The sequence below is a fragment of the Heptranchias perlo genome, chromosome 4 (genome assembly GCF_035084215.1).
Source record: "Heptranchias perlo isolate sHepPer1 chromosome 4, sHepPer1.hap1, whole genome shotgun sequence".
In the NCBI taxonomy this organism is placed as follows: domain Eukaryota; kingdom Metazoa; phylum Chordata; class Chondrichthyes; order Hexanchiformes; family Hexanchidae; genus Heptranchias; species Heptranchias perlo.
The window spans coordinates 24,003,533-24,022,089 of NC_090328.1; the positions used below are offsets into that span (position 1 = coordinate 24,003,533).

Consider the following 18,557-nt stretch of genomic DNA (forward strand, 5'->3'; position numbering starts at 1 on the left):
CAATATTAAAATTAATTAATATGCAGGGGGTGTATTGTTCACGTTTAAGTAACTAAATAGTGTAAAACAATAACACCTCATTAGAATATTGTGTCTGGTTCTGTTGCAAACTCCCCTATAGCTGCGCTTGCTGTAAGGTGGGTTACACATCTCCAAGGTGACGAGATTCCGTAAACATTGGCGAAGTGTAGCGGAGGTGCGCGGTGTAAAATTGATTGTCAGCTTTCGAAGCACAGAAAGTTGTAATTGCTTCTGAATTGAAAGAAAAAAATATATAATCAGTTCATTTTGTAAAACGTAACATATAACGCACACGTTGTTACATATAATTCGAATGAAGACTTGTGTATGTTTTAATCAATCACTTTTATTTCTGTTTAGGATTTGCAGACTCTGTAACTTCCAGACCGAAGGTATTTTCAAGCCAACTGCAGTAATTCTCGGTGGTAGTCTCGTTTTTTATGCCCAAACGGAACCATGCCTGGGGACTCGGGAAAAACTGATATGGAAAGGATCGGCCTCTTCCAGGAGATGAGCTATGTCACTGTTCAAGACCCGTATTCGGATGGACTACAAAGTTAGTTTACATTTCTGTTCAATAATACCCGTTTGCTTTGAACCAATGGTGGTAGGTGTACGGCTCAGATCTGAGAAGTCACTTCTTACTATCAATTTGTGTTTTTATGCAGTCAGTCTGTTGGCAACAATCCTAAAACAGTTTTAATAACGTGCAGATTGTTCCCAGATTAACTTTTACATGGGAAGATTATGGGCATGAATTGTGATAATTTATGACAACAACTTTTAACATAATGGGGTAGAACTTTGTATGGTATTGCACGTGTTTTTTGGGCAGAAAAGGACGCAAAGCATACCAATTTAGCAGAGGGAGGGCCTGTGCCCAATCTGCGCAGGCGTTGGTCCCATTGCTAAATTCATGGGTTCCATTGTTTAGGCGTCCTGGGCATCTGTGAATATGTTAATGAGGGATATATAACGACTGTTTGAAGAATTCTTGGAGAAATCCGTCAGCGCTGGGCCTGCTCCACTCAGGTTTTCATGAGTTTGCTGCGGCCTAACAAGTGGATGCTAATAGAAATAGGTCATTTTTAAAAATAAAAATTACTTTGATGTACCGCTAATGGCCCTCCTGCTGACCTCCCCCTCCTTCCTCCCGGGACTTACTTGTGGGCTGCTACCAGCAAGGCAAGTGGCTCAAAATTCAATCCTATTGGAGGGCGAGCAGCTTACCTGGAATATTTAGATGAGACCCAAGTTCCAATTTCAGGCTGGCCTCAGGCCTCACTGTTTAGGCACAACTCGTGCAGTGCTGAGTGATTTTTACCCTAATGTTCCAAGACGTTTGACAGAAGCGTAATCAGACAAAGCTCTGCCATCTACTGCAAGGACACCAGAGGCTACCATGCAGCATAAAGCTTACACTTGTCCAGGGACAATAATGGTCAGCTGTGGCCTGAAACTTGGCTTCATCTTTCAGGCATGCTGCAGTGCTGACCTATGGGATGGTGTTGTAGGGAAAAATCCTCCACAGATGCCACTCATGCAACACCACTTCGACTTCAGCATCCATCAAAGAGGAGATCAAGTAATGGGCTGCACCATCAATTGTCTGCAGACTTATGCCTGCACCCTTGGATCACTTTTCCTTCATCCTGGCATGCCACTTCTTAATTCCAGACCTCTTCAGCCTTGGCAAAGTTTGCTGATAGGTTGAGATGCCTTTTAACACTCTCCAGAAGCTTTCTAAATTTTAGCCCCCCCCCTCTGTGACACATCCCTTTAAATTTGAGGTACACAAAATTTTCCTCTCCTACCAGTGGTATCATCCATGGATCCACCTGGGTTTGTAGCTGGAGTTGTGAATAATTATGCCAATTGGGATAAAGTGGAAAATTAAGAGCCATTGGCACTTGCGATTCAGGTACATTTTAAAGCAGAGCAAATCAGAACTGTTTACACCGGTAGATGGAAATCGTCAACAGTTTGTTTCTCTTAACCTCAATCCATCCATGATGATCATTACTGTTTGTGGGATGCTGCTCTGTTTGCCTGTATAACACTCTTTGCATGCTAAAATTACCTTGTGTGAACTGCTCTCAGATGTTTCAATGACATTTATAGTTTAGTTTGACATTGCATGTTCTTTTGTGGTTACTGTCTATCAATGTTTTCTTTTATGTATTGATGACTAACTTTCTGCTTTATTTTTTCCACTTTAAGAACCTTTCAACGAGGAAGCTTATAAAGGCAAACAAATGTTGCTAGAAGGCTCCAAATTAAAGTCAGGCACTCAGGCAGGATACTTTGAACCTGAATTTATGAGGATCTTTATAAAGGAAGGCTATACTGATCAGGTTAAATTAAGAAGACAACGGAAATTGAAGGCGGCTGAAAAGAACCTAGGCGGCGTTTTCCTTCCTAGTCATGGTGACAAAAAGTCGTAAGTTTCCAAGTATCAGAATGTTAATTTGTTGTGTCATAGGTATTCTTTAGTAGTCTGGTACCTGGGTTCAAATCCAGCCTAGACTGATGTGATGAAAGTCTTCCTTCTCTGCTGGCTGTAAGGGTTCTACGTGAACTGAACATGGGCAGTCTCCATCTAAGTTCATAGCTGGAAAGGCCCCACAACAACAACTCGCATTTACATAGCGCCTTTAACAGTGTACAGTTCCATTCGCAACCCCTCAGATGATGAAGCAGTCTGTGCCCGCATGCAGCAAGACCCGGACAACATCCGGGCTTGGGCTGATAAGTGGCAAGTAACATTCGCCCCAGACAAGTGCCAGGCAATGACCATCTCCAACAAGAAAGTGTCTAACCACCTCCCCTTGACATTCAGCAGCATTACCATCACCGAATCCCCCACCATTCACATCCTGGGGGTCTCCATTGACCAGAAACTTAACTGGACCAGCCGCATAAATACTGTGGCTATAAGAGCAGGTCAGAGACTGGGTATTCTGCGACAAGTGACTCACCTCCTGACCAGTCAAAGCCTTTCCAAGGCACAAGTCAGGAGTGTGATGGAATACTCTCCACTTGCCTGGATGAGTGCAGCTCCAACAACACTCAAGAAGCTCAACAGCATCCAGGACAAAGCAGCCCGCTTGATTGGCACCCCATCCACCACCCAAAACATTCACTCCCTCCACCACTGGCGCATCAGTGGCTGCAGTGTGTACCATCTACAAGTTGCACTGCAGCAACTTGCCAAGGCTTCTTTGACAGCACCTCCCAATCCTGCGACCTCTACCACATAGAGGGACAAGGGCAGCAGGTGCATGGGAACACCACCACCTGTACGTTCCCCTCCAAGTAACACATAATCCTGACTTGGAAATATATTGCTGAACCTTCATTGTCGCTGGGTCAAAATCCTGGAACTCTTTACCTAACAGCGCTGTGGGAGTACCTTCACCACACAGACTGCAGCCATTCAAGAAGGCGGCTCACCACCACCTTCTCAAGGACAATTAGGGATGAGCAGTATATGCTGTCCTTGCCAGTGATGCCCACATCCCATGAATGAATAAAATTAATAAGAAATGTCCCAAAGTTCTTCACAAATAGACATAAGGAAAATGGACACTGAGCTAGGAAGGAAGCGATTAGGAGAGGTGACTGAAAACTTGGTCAAAGATATGGGACTTGAGAGGCAGAGAAGATTTGGGGAGGGGTTCCAAAGTGTAAGACTGAGGCAGCTGAAAGCGAAGAGGAGTGAAGGGGCTGAACACAGAATGCCAGAATGAGGGGGACAGATCATTTAGGAAGGGATATAGGGCTTGGGGAGATTGAAATATAGGACAGAGTAAGGCCATGAGGGATTTATAGCTGAGGGCAGGTTTTTAAATGAAATGTGTCGGGGGACTAGGAATCACAGCAAAGTGGTTGTAAACTAGTACTAAATTGTCTACCTCACTCAGAAAGGCGGTATGCTGGTGTGGGCCATGGAAAAGGTCATTTATTTTCAGTTGGGAATGCTGTTCTGAGGTTTGGAATGCTGTCTGAAGTTTGGCCTAACTTCTTGTTGGGCACAGTGAGGGACCTTTGGTCCTTACCTAACTATACAATGCGTGAGCTGGGAGTGCTTGCTGCTGACACAATTGGGGACAATTTTCATCTGACAACCGCCTTGTTCATAGAATCATAGAAAGGTTACAGCGCAGAAGGAGGCCATTCGGCTCATCGAGTCCGCGCTGGCTCTATGCAAGAGCAATCCAGCTAGTCCCACTCCCCCGCCCTATCTTCGTAGCCCTGCAAATTTTTTCCTTTCAAGTACTTATCCAGTTCCCTTTTGAAGGCCATGATTGAATCTGCCTCCACCACCCCCTCGGGCAGTGCATTCCAGATCTTAACCACTCGCTGTGTAAAAAAGTTTTCCCTCATATCACCTTTGGTTCTTTTGCCAATCACCTTAAATCTATGTCCTCTGGTTCTTGACCCTTCCACCAATGGGAACAGTCTCTCTCTATCTACTCTGTCAAGGCCCTTCATGATTTTGAATACCTCTATCAAATCTCGCTGCAACCTTCTCTGTTCCAAGGAGAACAACCCCAGCTTCTCCAGTCTATCCACGTAACTAAAGTCCCTCATCTCTGGAATCATTCTAGTAAATCTCTTCTGCACCCTCTCTAAGGCCTTCACGTCTTTCCTAAGGTGCAGTGCCCAGAACTGGACACAATACTCTAGTTGTGGCCGAACTAGTGTTCGATAAAGGTTCATCATGACTTCCTTACTTTTGTACTCTATGCCTCTATTTACAAAGTCCAGGATCATGTATGCTTTTTTAACCGCTTTCTCAACCTGCCCTGCCACCTTCAATGATTTGTGGACATATACCCCCAGATCTCGCTGTGCCTGTACCCCTTTTAGAGTTGTGCCCTCTAGTTTATTTTGCCTCTCCTTGTTTTTCCTACCGAAAAGTATCACTTCGCATTTTTCCGCGTTAAATTTCATCTGCCACGTGTCCGCCCATGCCACCAGCCTGTCTATATCCTCTTGAAGTCTATCAATATCCTCCTCACTGTTTACTACCCTTCCAAGTTTGGCATCATCTGCAAATTTGGAAATTGTGCTCTGTACACCCAAGTCCAAGTTATTAATATACATCAAGAAAAGCTATGGTCCCAGCACCGACCCCTGGGGAACATCACTGTACACCTCCCTCCAGTCCGAAAAACAACCGTTCACCACTACTCTCTGTTTCCTGTCACTTAGCCAATTCTGTATCCATGTTTCTACTGCCCCCTTTATTCCATGGGCCGCAATCTTGATGATAAGCCTACCATGCGGCATTTTATCAAAGGCCTTTTGAAAATCCATATACACCACATCAACTGCATTGCCCTCATCTACCCTCTCTGTTGCCTCATCAAGAAATTCTATCAGGTTAGTTAAACACAATTTGCCTTTAACAAATCCGTGCTGGCTTTCCCTAATCAATCCACACTTGTCCAAGTGACCATTAATTCTATCCTGGATTATCGTTTCTAAAAGTTTTTCCACCACTGAGGTTAAACTGACTGGCCTATAGTTGCTGGGTTTATCCCTACACCCTTTTTTGAACAAGGGTGTAACATTTGCAATTCTCCAGTCGTCTGGCACCAACCTCGTATCGACGGATGTTTGGAAGATTATGGCCAGTACCTCCGCAATTTCCACCCTTACTTCCCTCAGTAACCTAGGATGCATCCCATCTGGACCGGATGACTTATCTACTTTAAGTACATCTAGCCTTTCTAGTACCTCTTCTTTATCAATTTTTAGCCCATCCAGTATCTCAAATATATCTTCCTTTATTGAGACTCTGGCAGAATCCACCCTGTCAAGCCCCCTCAGAATCTTATATGTTCTAATGAGATCACCTCTCACTCTTATAAACTCCAGGGAGTATAGGCCCATTCTACTCAACTTCTCCTCATAGGAGAGGCTCTCATCCTAGGAATTAGTCTAGTGAACCTTCGTTGCACTCCCTCTAAGGCAAGTATATCCTTCCTTAGAAAAGGAGACCAAAATTGTACATAGTACTCCAGATGAGGTCTCACCAAAGCCCTGTACAATTGTAGTAAGACTTCCTTACTGTTGTACTCCAACCCCCTTGCAATAAAGGCCAACATGCCATTTGCCTTCCTAATTGCTTGCACTACCTACAAGTTAACTTTTTGTGTTTCTTGTACCAGGACACCCAAGTCTCTCTGGACACCAACATTTAATAGTTGCTCACCATTTAAAAAATATTCTGTTTTTCTATTCTTCCTACCAAAGTGAATAACCTCACATTTCCCCACATTATACTTCATCTGCCACCTTCTTGCCCACTCACTTTGAAGACTCTTTGGGGCCGATTTTAACTTGTAATTGCTGATGCGTTGGGGGCGGGGGGCTGCGAAAATCGGGAAAATCCTGAATGGGTTCGGAAGCCGGCTCCAACCCGCCAACCTCTGGGGTTGCCACAGATGCACCTGTGTGTGCGCATGCTTCACGAATCCGGAAGTCCCGCCGGCAATTAAAGCCGACGGGACAATAGTTAAACCACTTATTGACATCGTTGATCTTGTTTAAGTCGTTAATTTTGTGGAGATTGAGGCAGGGGTGCGATTTTAATTCAGCCTCAGCATGTTTCCCGTGCTGTGGGAAACACTCCATGTTCAAGGAGACGTGTTTCAGGCAGCAGCCAGTTGGATATTTAAATGCCTGTTTGACAGATGGGGATAAAAGATAAGTTATTGCAGCAGGGCACTCAGGTGTCTCAGACAAACTTTTGGCTGGGAGATCTTTGTGTTTAGACTGAAAATTCTTGGTTTACACTCAGAATTCTTCTGTTTATGCATATTTACCAACTTTTTGGACCCCCTCAAACTGACACCATCAGGATGGCTGCATTCACCACTATCTGAGGACGAGCAATGTCACCATCCTTGCCAGGCATGGTGTGCACTTCTGCCAATTGGAGCTCCACAACACAGTGCTGCGCCACAGGCACCTGCACAAGAGCACAGAGGGCAACAACAGAGGGAGAGCCTTCGCAGGAGGCACTACCCTCACCAGAGTGTCTACAGACCGAGGCTCAGCTTCCTGGACCTCTCTGAGAAGCAGTGCATACGGAGGCTGAGAGTGAGTTGCTAGGTGGTCGCAGACATTTGCAACCTCCTTCATGCCAAGCTGCTCCCGGCTGGGCCTGGCAGCAACTCATTACCCGTCACTGTTAAAGTCACCACTGCCCTCAACTTGTTTGCCTCCAGATCATTCCAGGGTGCCACCGGTGACATCGCCGGGGTCTCTCAGTTGTCTGCACACAAGTGCCTGAGGCAGGTCACCGATGGCTTGTTTCGCAATACGTCAACTTCCCCATGGACAAACTCAGCGAGACGGAGAGGGCAGTGGGATTCCACTCTGTGGCTGGCTTCCCATGGGTGCAGGGTGCAATCAATTGCACCCATATAGCAATCCGAGCACCTCCACACAAGCCAGGACTGTTCATCAACAGAAAGGGGTATCACTCCATCAATGCTCAGCTCGTTTGTGACCATTGCAAAAGATTCCTTCACGTATGTGCCAGATTCTTTCACGTGTGAGGCCACGATTCCTTCATTCTGAGGGAATCCAACATCCTGGGGCTCTTCCACGCAAGGGATACCCCCTGCACACGTGGCTCATGACAACTCTGAGGAACCCCATCAGTGAGCAACAGTGTCGATACAACGACAGCCACATCGCCACCAGATCTATAGCACTGCTTAAGATGCGATTTTGGTGCCTTCATTGTTCTGGGGAATGCTTCAATATGCACCAGACATAGTAGTGTGTTGTGTCCTGCACAACATGGCACCATCAGAGAGGGGTGCCGCTTGAGAAGGCCCCATCCACATCTGCCATCCACATTGAGGAGGAGGAGGCAGAGGGGGAGGAGGAGCAGGAGGAGGAGGAGGACAAACCCATGGCCAGAGCAGAGGCTCATCTGGCTGCTCGTGAGGCTAGGGAGTCACTGATATGTGAACGATTCTCCTAACATCAGAAAGTGTGAAGAGTCCACTCCTCAGACCACCTGTAAAGAGCAGCGCCCACACTAGCACTTCCCCCCCCACCCCCAACCCGCTTGCACAAAACAGTCCTGCAACTACACATACACCCACTGTAAAGTGACCCAATGGGAGGCATCAAGTGTCGCCATTCATGATGAAGCTCATGAAAGGGCCCTATCACAAAAGGCAGTCAAGAATGGGCAAGACATGGCAGTACTGGTGAGAATGATAACATTTAATGTGAATATAACAAAAATCAAATATAAATGAAAAACATGACAGTCTGTTAGACACCCTTGTGCATACCCTTCACGCTCACAGATCCTTAGCCTTTCTCTTCCTACTACTTCTATGTGGTGTCTCCCCTGTGGCTGCAGTAGAGGTAGTGGAAGGTTGCTCATGTTCATGCCCTGACTGCTTAGATGCTTTCGGCCTATGCAGTCTGGGTTTCAGAGCCTGTGAGGGCCCCTCCAAAGACTGCTCCACCTGCACCTGTGCAGGGGCAGACACGGCCACCTGGAGAGGAGGTAGCATTGTGGATACTGGTTGAGAGGGGGGCAACGGGTGAGACGTGGGAGTGCTTTGAGTAGCGTCCCCACTTCCATGTCCCCTTTCGCCATCATCCCTCCCCTGGGCCAGGGCCACATCATTCCTACCAGTCTGCTGGACAACAGTTTGGAGGACATGTGCAATGCCTTGTAAGGCCAGTGCTAGTGTATCTGCCTGCCTGTTTAAGGCGGCAGAATGTTGTTCACCCTGAGTCCAAACGACTGTTGTCAGGGCCTGAATGGACTCATTTGTGAGCCATGCTTGAAGCTCAACGGAGGCTGCCATTCTCTCTATCGCAAACATTCCCGCACTTACCTGTGCCACCATTCCACTAATGCAGGAGTTGGCCTCCTCTATCCTCTGCACTATTGTGGAGAGTGCGCTTGGCACCTGTTCCAGTACCTTGCAAATGTGCTGCTGTCCCTCGATCATTCTCCTTTTAAAGGATGGCCCCCGGGGTTCAGCATCTGCGTCCAGCTGAGCAGAGACTGGAGAGGAGTGCTCCCACTGACGCAGACTCCGTAGCTGCCCCGGCACCAGCATCTGCTCGTGCTCACTTGTGTGTGGTGACTCACCAGGTGCCAACCCAACTGACTGACTACTAGGACCCAGCGAGGTGTGAGTATCTACGCTGGTGGATGGCTCGCTATGATGTAATGGTGCACCCTCAGATGCCGGGAGCTCCTCTGAGGAATTGCCCTCTGCCATCACTGCGGTCGTTGAAGGGCCTGTAAGAGAACAGAAGGCAATATTAAGCATCATCACAGATGTGTCATGTTGCAATGAGCATACTGAGGTGTTCAACATGGCAAGCATTGTTAACATCAATTCATGTTGTGTGTGATGAATATTAAAGTTGTGTCACCAGACGTTTGTGGGTTGCCAGTCTCGGCGTCCCCAATAGACAGGCACTCGAGGGTGCAGCTGATCTGCAGAGCCTCCTGCTCCATGTCTGTGAGGACCACTATTTGTTGTGCCCCCCCCCTCCAGTCCTTGCCCTCTCGCGTGCATTTTGTGCTCTCTTCTAGAAGGGGAGAAAGTACAGACGTGTGAGTGAGTGATGGTGAAGTAGTCAGCCGATGAATGCATTGCTTTGGGTGAGGCTAACCATGAAAGAGATGCATCAGAGGATGAGTATGAGACAGAGCCATCACATTGGATGAGGATTGGAGTGAGTGGTAGTGGTGGGGTGACTATTGGGGAGGTGAGGATGTGCTCAGGAAGTGCAGATAAGTTGAGGATGAGCCTTCAGTGGGTATGTGGAGTGATGTGATGGAGTAGTCTTGGCAGTGCAGAATGAGTTGCGGGGGGGGGGCGTTGGTGATGTGGAACATGGAATGCAGGAGAATCAATAAGTGTACTCACTTTGGCTGACCTAGTTAGGTCATTGAAATGCTTCCTGCACCGGACCCAGGTGCGGGAGATGTTGCTACTGCTGGTGACCTCCTCTGCCACCTCGAGACAGGCCTTCTCGGTGGCAGAGGCAGGGCACTTCTTCCTGTCCGCGGGGTAAAACACTTCCCTCCTCCTCCTCATCCTGGCCAGTAGCTGCTGCAGTGAGGCATCAATAAACCTTGGAGCAGCCTTGCCTCTGTGCTGCTCCATTGTGATTTCTGGGTCTTTGCTGCAGCAAAAGCCTTTGGAGCAATGGCCCTTTAAATAGAGCCGCTCCAGCTCACTGCGCAGCTTTCGGACGGCAAACCCGGAAGCCACGTTAAGAGCCACCAATTAACTCGCGATCATGTGGGAAACAGTAAGATTTTATTAGCCGGGTTACCCGCGCGCACATTGACCCCCTTGCTGCCATCCCGCCTCTCTTTGAAAATCGAGTCATTTGTGTCCTCCTCACAGCTTACTTTTCCACCTAGCCTTCTATTTCCACCTAGCCTTCTATTGTTGGAGCTGCCTGGATGAGTGCAGCTCCAACAACACTCAAGAAGCTCGACACCATCCAAGATAAAACAGCCCGCTTGATTGGCACCCCATCCACCACCCTAAACATTCACTCCCTTCACCACCGGCGCACTGTGGCTGCAGTGTGCACCATCCACAGGATGCACTGCAGTAACTCGCCAAGGCTTCTTCGACAGCACCTCCCAAACCCGCGACCTCTACCACCTAGAAGGACAAGGGCAGCAGGCGCATGGGAACAACACCACCTGCACGTTCCCCTCCAAGTCACACACCATCCCGACTTGGAAATATATCGCCGTTCCTTCATTGTCGCTGGGTCAAAATCCTGGAACTCCCTTCCTAACAGCACTGTGGGAGAACCGTCACCACACGAACTGCAGCGGTTCAAGAAGGCGGCTCACCACTGCCTTCTCGAGGGCAATTAGGGATGGGCAATAAATGCCGGCCTTGCCAGCGATGCCCACATCCCGTGAACGAATAAAAAAAAACTTGGATACACTACACTTGATCTCTTCATCCAAGTCATTAATACAGATTGTAAATAGCTGAGGCCCAAGCACCGATTCTTGCGGTACCCCACTAGTTACTTAGCCTGCCAACCTGAAAATGACCCGTTTATCCATACTCTCTGTTTGCTGTCCGTTAACCAATCCTCTATCCATGCTAATATGTTACCCCCAACCCAATAAGCCTTTATCTTGTATAACAATTGAATGCCTTTTGAAAATCCAAATATACGACATCCACTTTATCCGTGGCTGCAGTGTGTACCATCCACAGGATGCACTGCAGCAACTCGTCAAGGCTTCTTCGACAGCACCTCCCAAACCTGCGACCTCTACCACCTAGAAGACAAGGGCAGCAGGCACATGGGAACAACACCACCTGCACGTTCCCCTCCAAGTCACACACCATCCTGACTTGGAAATATATCACCGTTCCTTCATCGTCGCTGGGTCAAAATCCTGGAACTCCCTATCTAACAGCACTGCGGGAGAACCTTGACCACATGGACTGCAGCGGTTCAAGAAGGCAGCTCACCATCACCTTCTCAAGGGCAACTAGGGATGGGTAATAAATGCTGGCCCTGCCAGCGATGCCCACATCCCATGAATGAATAAAAAAAATCTATCCTGCTAGTAACATCCTCAAAAAACTCTAATAGGTTTGTCAAACACGATTTCCCTTTCATAAAACCATGTTGACTCTGCCTAATCATATTATGACTTTCTAAGTGCTCTGTTACCACTTCCTTAATAATGGATTCCAGCATCTTCCTGACGACTGATGTCAGGTTAACTGACCAGTAGTTCCCTGCTTTCTCTCTCCCTCCTTTCTTGAATAGCGGGGTTACATTTGCTATCTTTCAATCCGCTGGGACCGTTCTAGAATCTAGAGAATTTTGGAAGATCATAAGCAATGCATCCACTATCTCTGCAGTTACCTCTTTTAGAACCCTCGGATATAGGCCATCAGGTCCAGGGGATTTATCAGCTTTTAGTCCCATTAGTTTCTCAAGTACTTTTTCTCTACTGATAATAATTACTTTAAGTTCCTCACTCTCATTAACCCCTTGGTTCCCCACTATTTCTGGTACGCTTTTTGTGTCTTCTACTGTGAAGACAGATACAAAATATTTGTTTATCGCATCTGCCATTTCCTGATTTCCCCATTATAATTTCTCCTGTCTCAGCCTCTAGGGCACCAACATTTACTTTTGCTACTCTCTTCCTTTTTATGTACTTGTAGAAGCTCTTACAATCCGTTTTTATATTTCTTGCTAGTTTACTTTCATATTCTATTTTCTCCCCTTTTATCAATTTTTTAGTCGTCCTTTGCTGGTTTCTAAAACTCTCCCAATCTTCAGGCTTACTATTCCTCTTGGCAACATTATAGGCCTCTTTTAATCTGATACTATCTTTAATTTCTTTAGTTAGCCACGGGTCACTTTTCCCATGGAGTTTTTATTTCTCAATGGAGTGTACATTTGTTGAGAATATTGAAATATTTCTTTAATTGTTTACCATTGCTTTTCAACCGTCATACCCTTTAATTTAATTTCCCAATCTACCTTAGCCAACTCGCCCCTCATGTCTATATAATTGGCTTTATTTAAGTTTAAGACTCTAGTTTCTGACTTAAGTATGTCACTCTCAAACTCAATGTGAAATTCTATCATATTATGATCGCTGTTCCCCAGAGGATCCTTTACTGTGAGATTACTGATTAACCCTGTCTCATTACACAATACAAGATCTAAAATTGCCTGTTCCCTGGTTGGTTCCATGAACTCGTCCTCCAAACTGCCTTTGCCAATTTGATTTGCCCAGTCTATATGAAGATTAAAGTCCCCCATGATTACTGCATTACCTTTGTTACAAGCTCCTATTATTTCATATTTAATACTCTGTTCAATGGTTTGGCTACAATTAGGGAGCCTATAAACTACTCCCGCCAGTGTTTTCTGCCCCTTGTTATTTCTTATTTCCACCCATACTGATTCTACTTCCTGATCTTCTGAGCCATGTTCCCTTCTCACCACTGTCCTTATGTCATCCTTTATTATTAGGGCCACACCCCCTTGTTTTCCATTCTGCCTGTCTTTTCTAAACGTCATGTACCCTGGAATATTTAGTTCCCAATCTTGGTCACTTTGCATCCATGTCTCTGTAATGGCTATTAGATCAAACCCATTTATCTCCATTGTGCAACGAATTCATTTATCTTGTTACGAATGCTCCGTGCATTCAGATAAAGAGTCTTTAATTTTGACTTTTTACCATTTTTTTCCTGCTTTGACTTTACTTGTTGATGCTCTATTATTGGCAAACTCTCTGTCCCTTCCTGCCACACTCTGCTTATCTTTACCCAAGTCACTACACTGCTCTGTTGCCTTGACTTTTCTCATTAGATTTCTAAATTTCCCCTCACCTGATCCCTCCCTCCTCCCTTTTTAGTTTAAAGCCCTATCTACAGCCCTAGTTATTCAAATCGCCAGGACTCTGGTCCCAGCCTGGTTTAAGTGGAGCACGTCTCAGTGGAACAGCTCCCTCTTTCCCCAGTACTGGTGCCAGTGCTCCATGAATCAAAACCCCTGTCTCCCACACCACTCTTTGAGCCACGCATTTAACTCTCTGATCTGTTTGTCCCTGTTCCAATTTGCACGTGGCTCAGGTAGTAATCCAGAGATTATTACCTTTGCAGTTCTGCTTATTAAATTAAACCCTAGCTCCTCAAACTGTCTCAGCAGAACCCAATTCTTAGTTCTACCTATGTCATTGGTTGCTACGTGGACCACGACAACTGGATCCTCCCCCTCATGCTCCAAGTTCTTTTCCAGCCACGAGGAGAGGTCCTTAACCCTGGCACTGGGCAGGCAACACAGCCTTCGGGACTCTCAGTCGCGGCTGCAGAGAACAGTGTCTATCCCCCTGACTACACTACCCTTTACCACTACCACATTCCTTTTCACTCCCCCCACTTGAATGGCCCCCTGTACCATAGTGCCGTGGTCAGTTTGCCCATCCTCTCTGCAGTCTTTACTCTCATCCATACAGGTAGCAAGTATCTTGTACCTGTTGGACAAGGTGAAGGGCTGAGGCTCCCCTGCCACTAGATCCTGGGTTCCCATACCTGCCTGACTCGCCATCACACCCTTCTGTCCCTGACCACTGAATGAATCTAAACTACCACCTAATCTAAGGGTTGTGACTGCTTCCTGGATCAAAGTGTCCAGGTAACTCTCCTCCTCCTGGATGCGTCGTAATGTCTGCAGCTCGGACTCCAGCTCAACAACTCTGAGCTGAAGTTCCTCGAGCTACAGAAGTGTGATCTGACACATCTTCCAAAATTCTACAGATTCTGGAATGGTTCCTGCAGATTGGAGGGTAGCAAATGTAACCCCACTATTTAAGAAAGGAGGGAGAAAGAAAACAGGGAACTACAGACCTGTTAGCCTGACATCAGTAGTAGGGAAAATGCTAGAATCTATTTTTAAGGATGTGGTAACAGGACACTTAGAAAATAATAATAGGATTTGGCAGAGTCAACATGGATTTATGAAAGGGAAATCATATTTGACAAACCCATTGGAGTTCTTTGAGGATGTAACTAGTAGAGTAGATAAGGGGGAACCGGTGGATGTGGTGTATTTGGATTTTCAGAAGGCTTTCGATAAGGTCCCACACAGGAGGTTGGTGAACAAAGTTAGAGCACACGGCATTGGGGGTAATATACTGGCATGGATTGAGAATTGGTTAACAGACAAAACAGAGAGTAGGAATAAAAGGGTCTTTTTCAGGTTGGCAGACTGTGACTAGTGGGGCACTGCAGGGATCAGTGCTTGGGCCCCAGCTATTCACAATCTATATCAATGATTTGGATGAGGGGACCAAATGTAATATTTCCAAGTTTGCTGATGACACAAAACTAGGTGGGAATGTGAGTTGTGAGGAGGATGCAAAGAGGCTTCAAGGGGATATAGACAGGCTTAGCGAGTGGGCAAGAACATGGCAGATGGAATATAATGTGGAAAAATGTGAAGTTATCCACTTTGGTAGGAAAAACAGAAATGCAGAGTATTTTTTAAATGGTGTGAGATTGGGAAATGTTGATGTTCAAAGGGACCTGGGTGTCATTGTACATGAATCACTTAAAGCTAACATGCAGGTGTAGCAAGCAATTAGGAAGGCAAATGGTATGTTGGCCTTTATTACAAGAGAATTTGAGTACAAGAGTAAAGATGTCTTACTACAATTATATAGGGCCTTGGTGAGACAGCACCTGGAGGATTATGTACAATTTTGGTCTCATTACCTAAGAAAGGTTATACTTGCCATAGAGGGAGTGCAACAAAGGTTCACCAGACTGATTCCTGGAATGGCGGGATTGTGATATGAGGAGAGATTGAGTAGACTAGGCCTGTATTCTCTAGAGTTTAGAAGAATGAGAGGTGATCTCAGTGAAACATACAATATTCTTACAGGGCTTGACAGGGTAGATGCAGGGAGGATGTTTCCCCTGGCTGGGGAGTCTAGAACCAGGGGTTACAGTGACGATCCGGATTCTTTCCCCTCAGTCTGGTTCAGTAATAACTGAAGTCGAATACATTTTAAAGTCCAACACATCTTTAATAGCAGGGTTCTTAGTCTGCAGCATTGATTTGGACTCCTGATAGAGTCCCTCTATGCTGGCAGAGCAAGAACAACAACATACAGAAATCCACACGTTTTTATACAAATCAATAGGGTTGGAACATACCCTATTGTTCCAATATTCTTACAGGGCTTGACAGGGTAGATGCAGGGAGGATGTTTCCCCTGGCTGGGGAGTCTAGAACCAGGGGTTACAGTGACGATCCGGATTCTTGGGTCAACACCAATCATAAGCCGGGCATAGGTTGCCATGCGAGGTTACATTATTTCCGGCCAATCATAAATAATCATGTGCTGACCATGTTGCTGTTAGACATCAAAGGGGATACTTCCTCATCTTCCAACTTGAAATGTTCTTCCCTGTCCCTTCTGTTCCTTATCTCCCAACCTGGAATGTCTTTCAACTTTGGCTAAGCTCGTTCCCTATATTGATCTGCCATAAACATGGAGACATTCAGACCAGTCCTTGACTCACATCAAAGACCTATCATTGATAAGACAATGCAGGCCTGCTGACTAAGCAAACATATGGCCCAGCAGGAGGGCCAGGCCACTTGTATCAATCTCAGTTACTAACTAATTAACCCTTTCTAACCATTTTGCATTCTGCTTCTTTGCCACGTAGGCATTTTAATATTTTACCGAAAACTGACCACGTAGGGATTCTCATTAGTCTCAGAATAAGGGGTAGCCATTTAAGACTGCGATGAGGAGAAATTTCTTCACTCAGAGGGTGGTGAATCTTTGGAATTATCTACCCCAGAGGGCTCTGGAGGCTCTGTCATTGAGTACATTCAAAACAGAGATTGATAGATTTCTAGATATTAAAGGCATCAAGGGATATGGGGATAGTGCAGGAAAATGTCATTGAGGGAGAAGATCAGCCATGATCTAATTGAATGATGGAGCAGGCTCGAGGGACCGGATGGCCTACTTCTGCTCCTATTTCTTATGTTTTTATGGTTGCCGGGGATCACGCTGCTCTCCACCAACTCCCACATACTGCAGTTACGACACACCACCTGCCCTGCCATAGCTTGTCGAACCAGAATTTATTTATTTACTTTATTGGAGTTTTTAGTCTCTTGCTATTCTTAGTTTTATTAACTAATTAATTCATGTTTACACACTGTTGTATTTATTTAGTTCTGGATTGGGCAGTTACTACGGAACAATCGGTGGTTCAGTCAAAGCATTCAGCGGGTTGATACAGACAAAGCCACCATTTGCACCAGAAAATAGAAATATTTACACCAGCCCTGGAAAAAAAGGAACTGGCTATGGGTAAGATAATATTTCATGGTGATTGAGATGTGACAAATTATATCTCTATTTAAAAATTTGAATGCAAATTATTATGCCTGCTGATCAAAAACATTTAGCAATTTCTTTATTTACAGAATTGTCTTCCCTCTTCCCTACCTTGCTTACCTACTCTCCACCAGGCACTGACTCGTGCCGTGATACAGTTCCACAAGCAAGCTATTTGGCTGTGAAAGGTGAAGCAGAGGAAATCACAGCCAAGCTTTACCTTGCCTTTGTGATGTCCACACACCTGCACTGTTCAGCAGACGTTATTGAATGGTAATCAGGGATGGTAACCCTAGCCATTTTTTTCCCTCACTCTCTCATGGAGGCTGAGGCCAATTGTAGCACCCTTATTGCCACTATAATTTTTAGAAATAAATATATATACACATACACTTAGTAATGTTTATCTTACCTTAGGAAAACCATAGACTCAGTTTTTAGATGCTTATGGAATAACAGAACATAAGGTATGATTGACTGAACAGGCTGTAATGTTTTGAAATATTTTCACAGGTACGCTCATGTTTCCATAGGAGCGCAATATGAACACTCTCCAGATGCATATACAATAAAAGATACAAAGGTATGGCCAACTGCAACAGTAACTGAAGTGTTTCTGCATAATGCTATTGATAGACCATAAGACCATAACCATAAGACCATAAGAGATAGGAGCAGGAGTAGGCCATTTGGCCCCTCGAGCCTGCTCTGCCATTCAATGAGATCATGGCTGATCTGATTTTTACCTCAACTCCTTTTCCCCATATCTTTTGACTCCCTTGCTGATCAAAAATTTGTCTAACTCAGCCTTGAATGTATTCAATGACTCAGCCTCCACAGCTTTTTGGGGTAAAGAATTCCAAAGATTCATGACCCTCTGGGAGAAGAAATTCCTCCTCATTTCCGTCTTAAACGGGCGACTTCTTATTCTGAGACTATGCCCCCTAGTTTTAGATTCCCCCATGAGGGGTAACATCCTCTCAGTATCGACCCTATCGAGTCCCCTCAGAATCTTGTATGTTTCAATAAGATCTCCTCTCATTCTTCTAAACTCCAATGAGTATAGACCCAACCTGTTCAATCTTTCCTCATAAGACAACCCTTCCATACCCGGAATCAACCTAGTGAACCTTCTTTGAACTGCCTCCAATGCAAGTATGTCCTTCCTTAAATAAGGGCACCAGAACTGTACACAGTACTCCAGGTGTGGTCTCACCAGCACCCTGTACAGTTGTAGCATGACTTCCCTGCTTTTATACTCCATCCCCCTAGAAATAAAGGCCAATATTCCATTTGCCTTCCGGATTACCTGCTGCACCTGTATGTTGACTTTTTGTGTTCCATGTACAAGGACACCCAGATCCCTCTGTACCGCAGCATTTTGTAGCATTTCTCCATTCAAATAATATTATGCTTTTTTATTTTTCCTCCCAAAGTGGATGACTTCACGTTTTCCCACATTATATTCCATCTGCCAAATTTTTGCCTATTCACTTAACGCGCCAATATCCCTTTGCAGATACTTTGTGTCCTCATCGCAACTTGCTTTTCCACCTATCTTTGTATCATCAGCAAATTTGGCCACAAG

General features: G+C 45.6%; 1 protein-coding gene across 3 annotated transcripts in view; it reads left to right on the plus strand.

The window, feature by feature from the left end:
* Window positions 1-130: 130 nt before the first annotated feature.
* The window catches only part of cfap96 (cilia and flagella associated protein 96), a 39,474-nt gene continuing 21,047 nt past the window's right edge, over window positions 131-18,557 (plus strand). Inside the window, exons 1-5 of one of the 3 annotated variants that reach the window (XM_067982136.1) lie at window positions 131-196; window positions 382-577; window positions 2,242-2,461; window positions 16,805-16,942; window positions 17,483-17,552. In XM_067982136.1, the coding sequence (XP_067838237.1) occupies window positions 478-577; window positions 2,242-2,461; window positions 16,805-16,942; window positions 17,483-17,552 (528 nt within the window). In that variant the 5' untranslated portion in view covers window positions 131-196; window positions 382-477. Of the gene's footprint in view, window positions 240-381; window positions 578-1,504; window positions 1,607-2,241; window positions 2,462-16,804; window positions 16,943-17,482; window positions 17,553-18,557 lie in introns of those variants that run through there. The other 2 variants (XM_067982137.1, XM_067982138.1) reach the window with 2 other exon arrangements.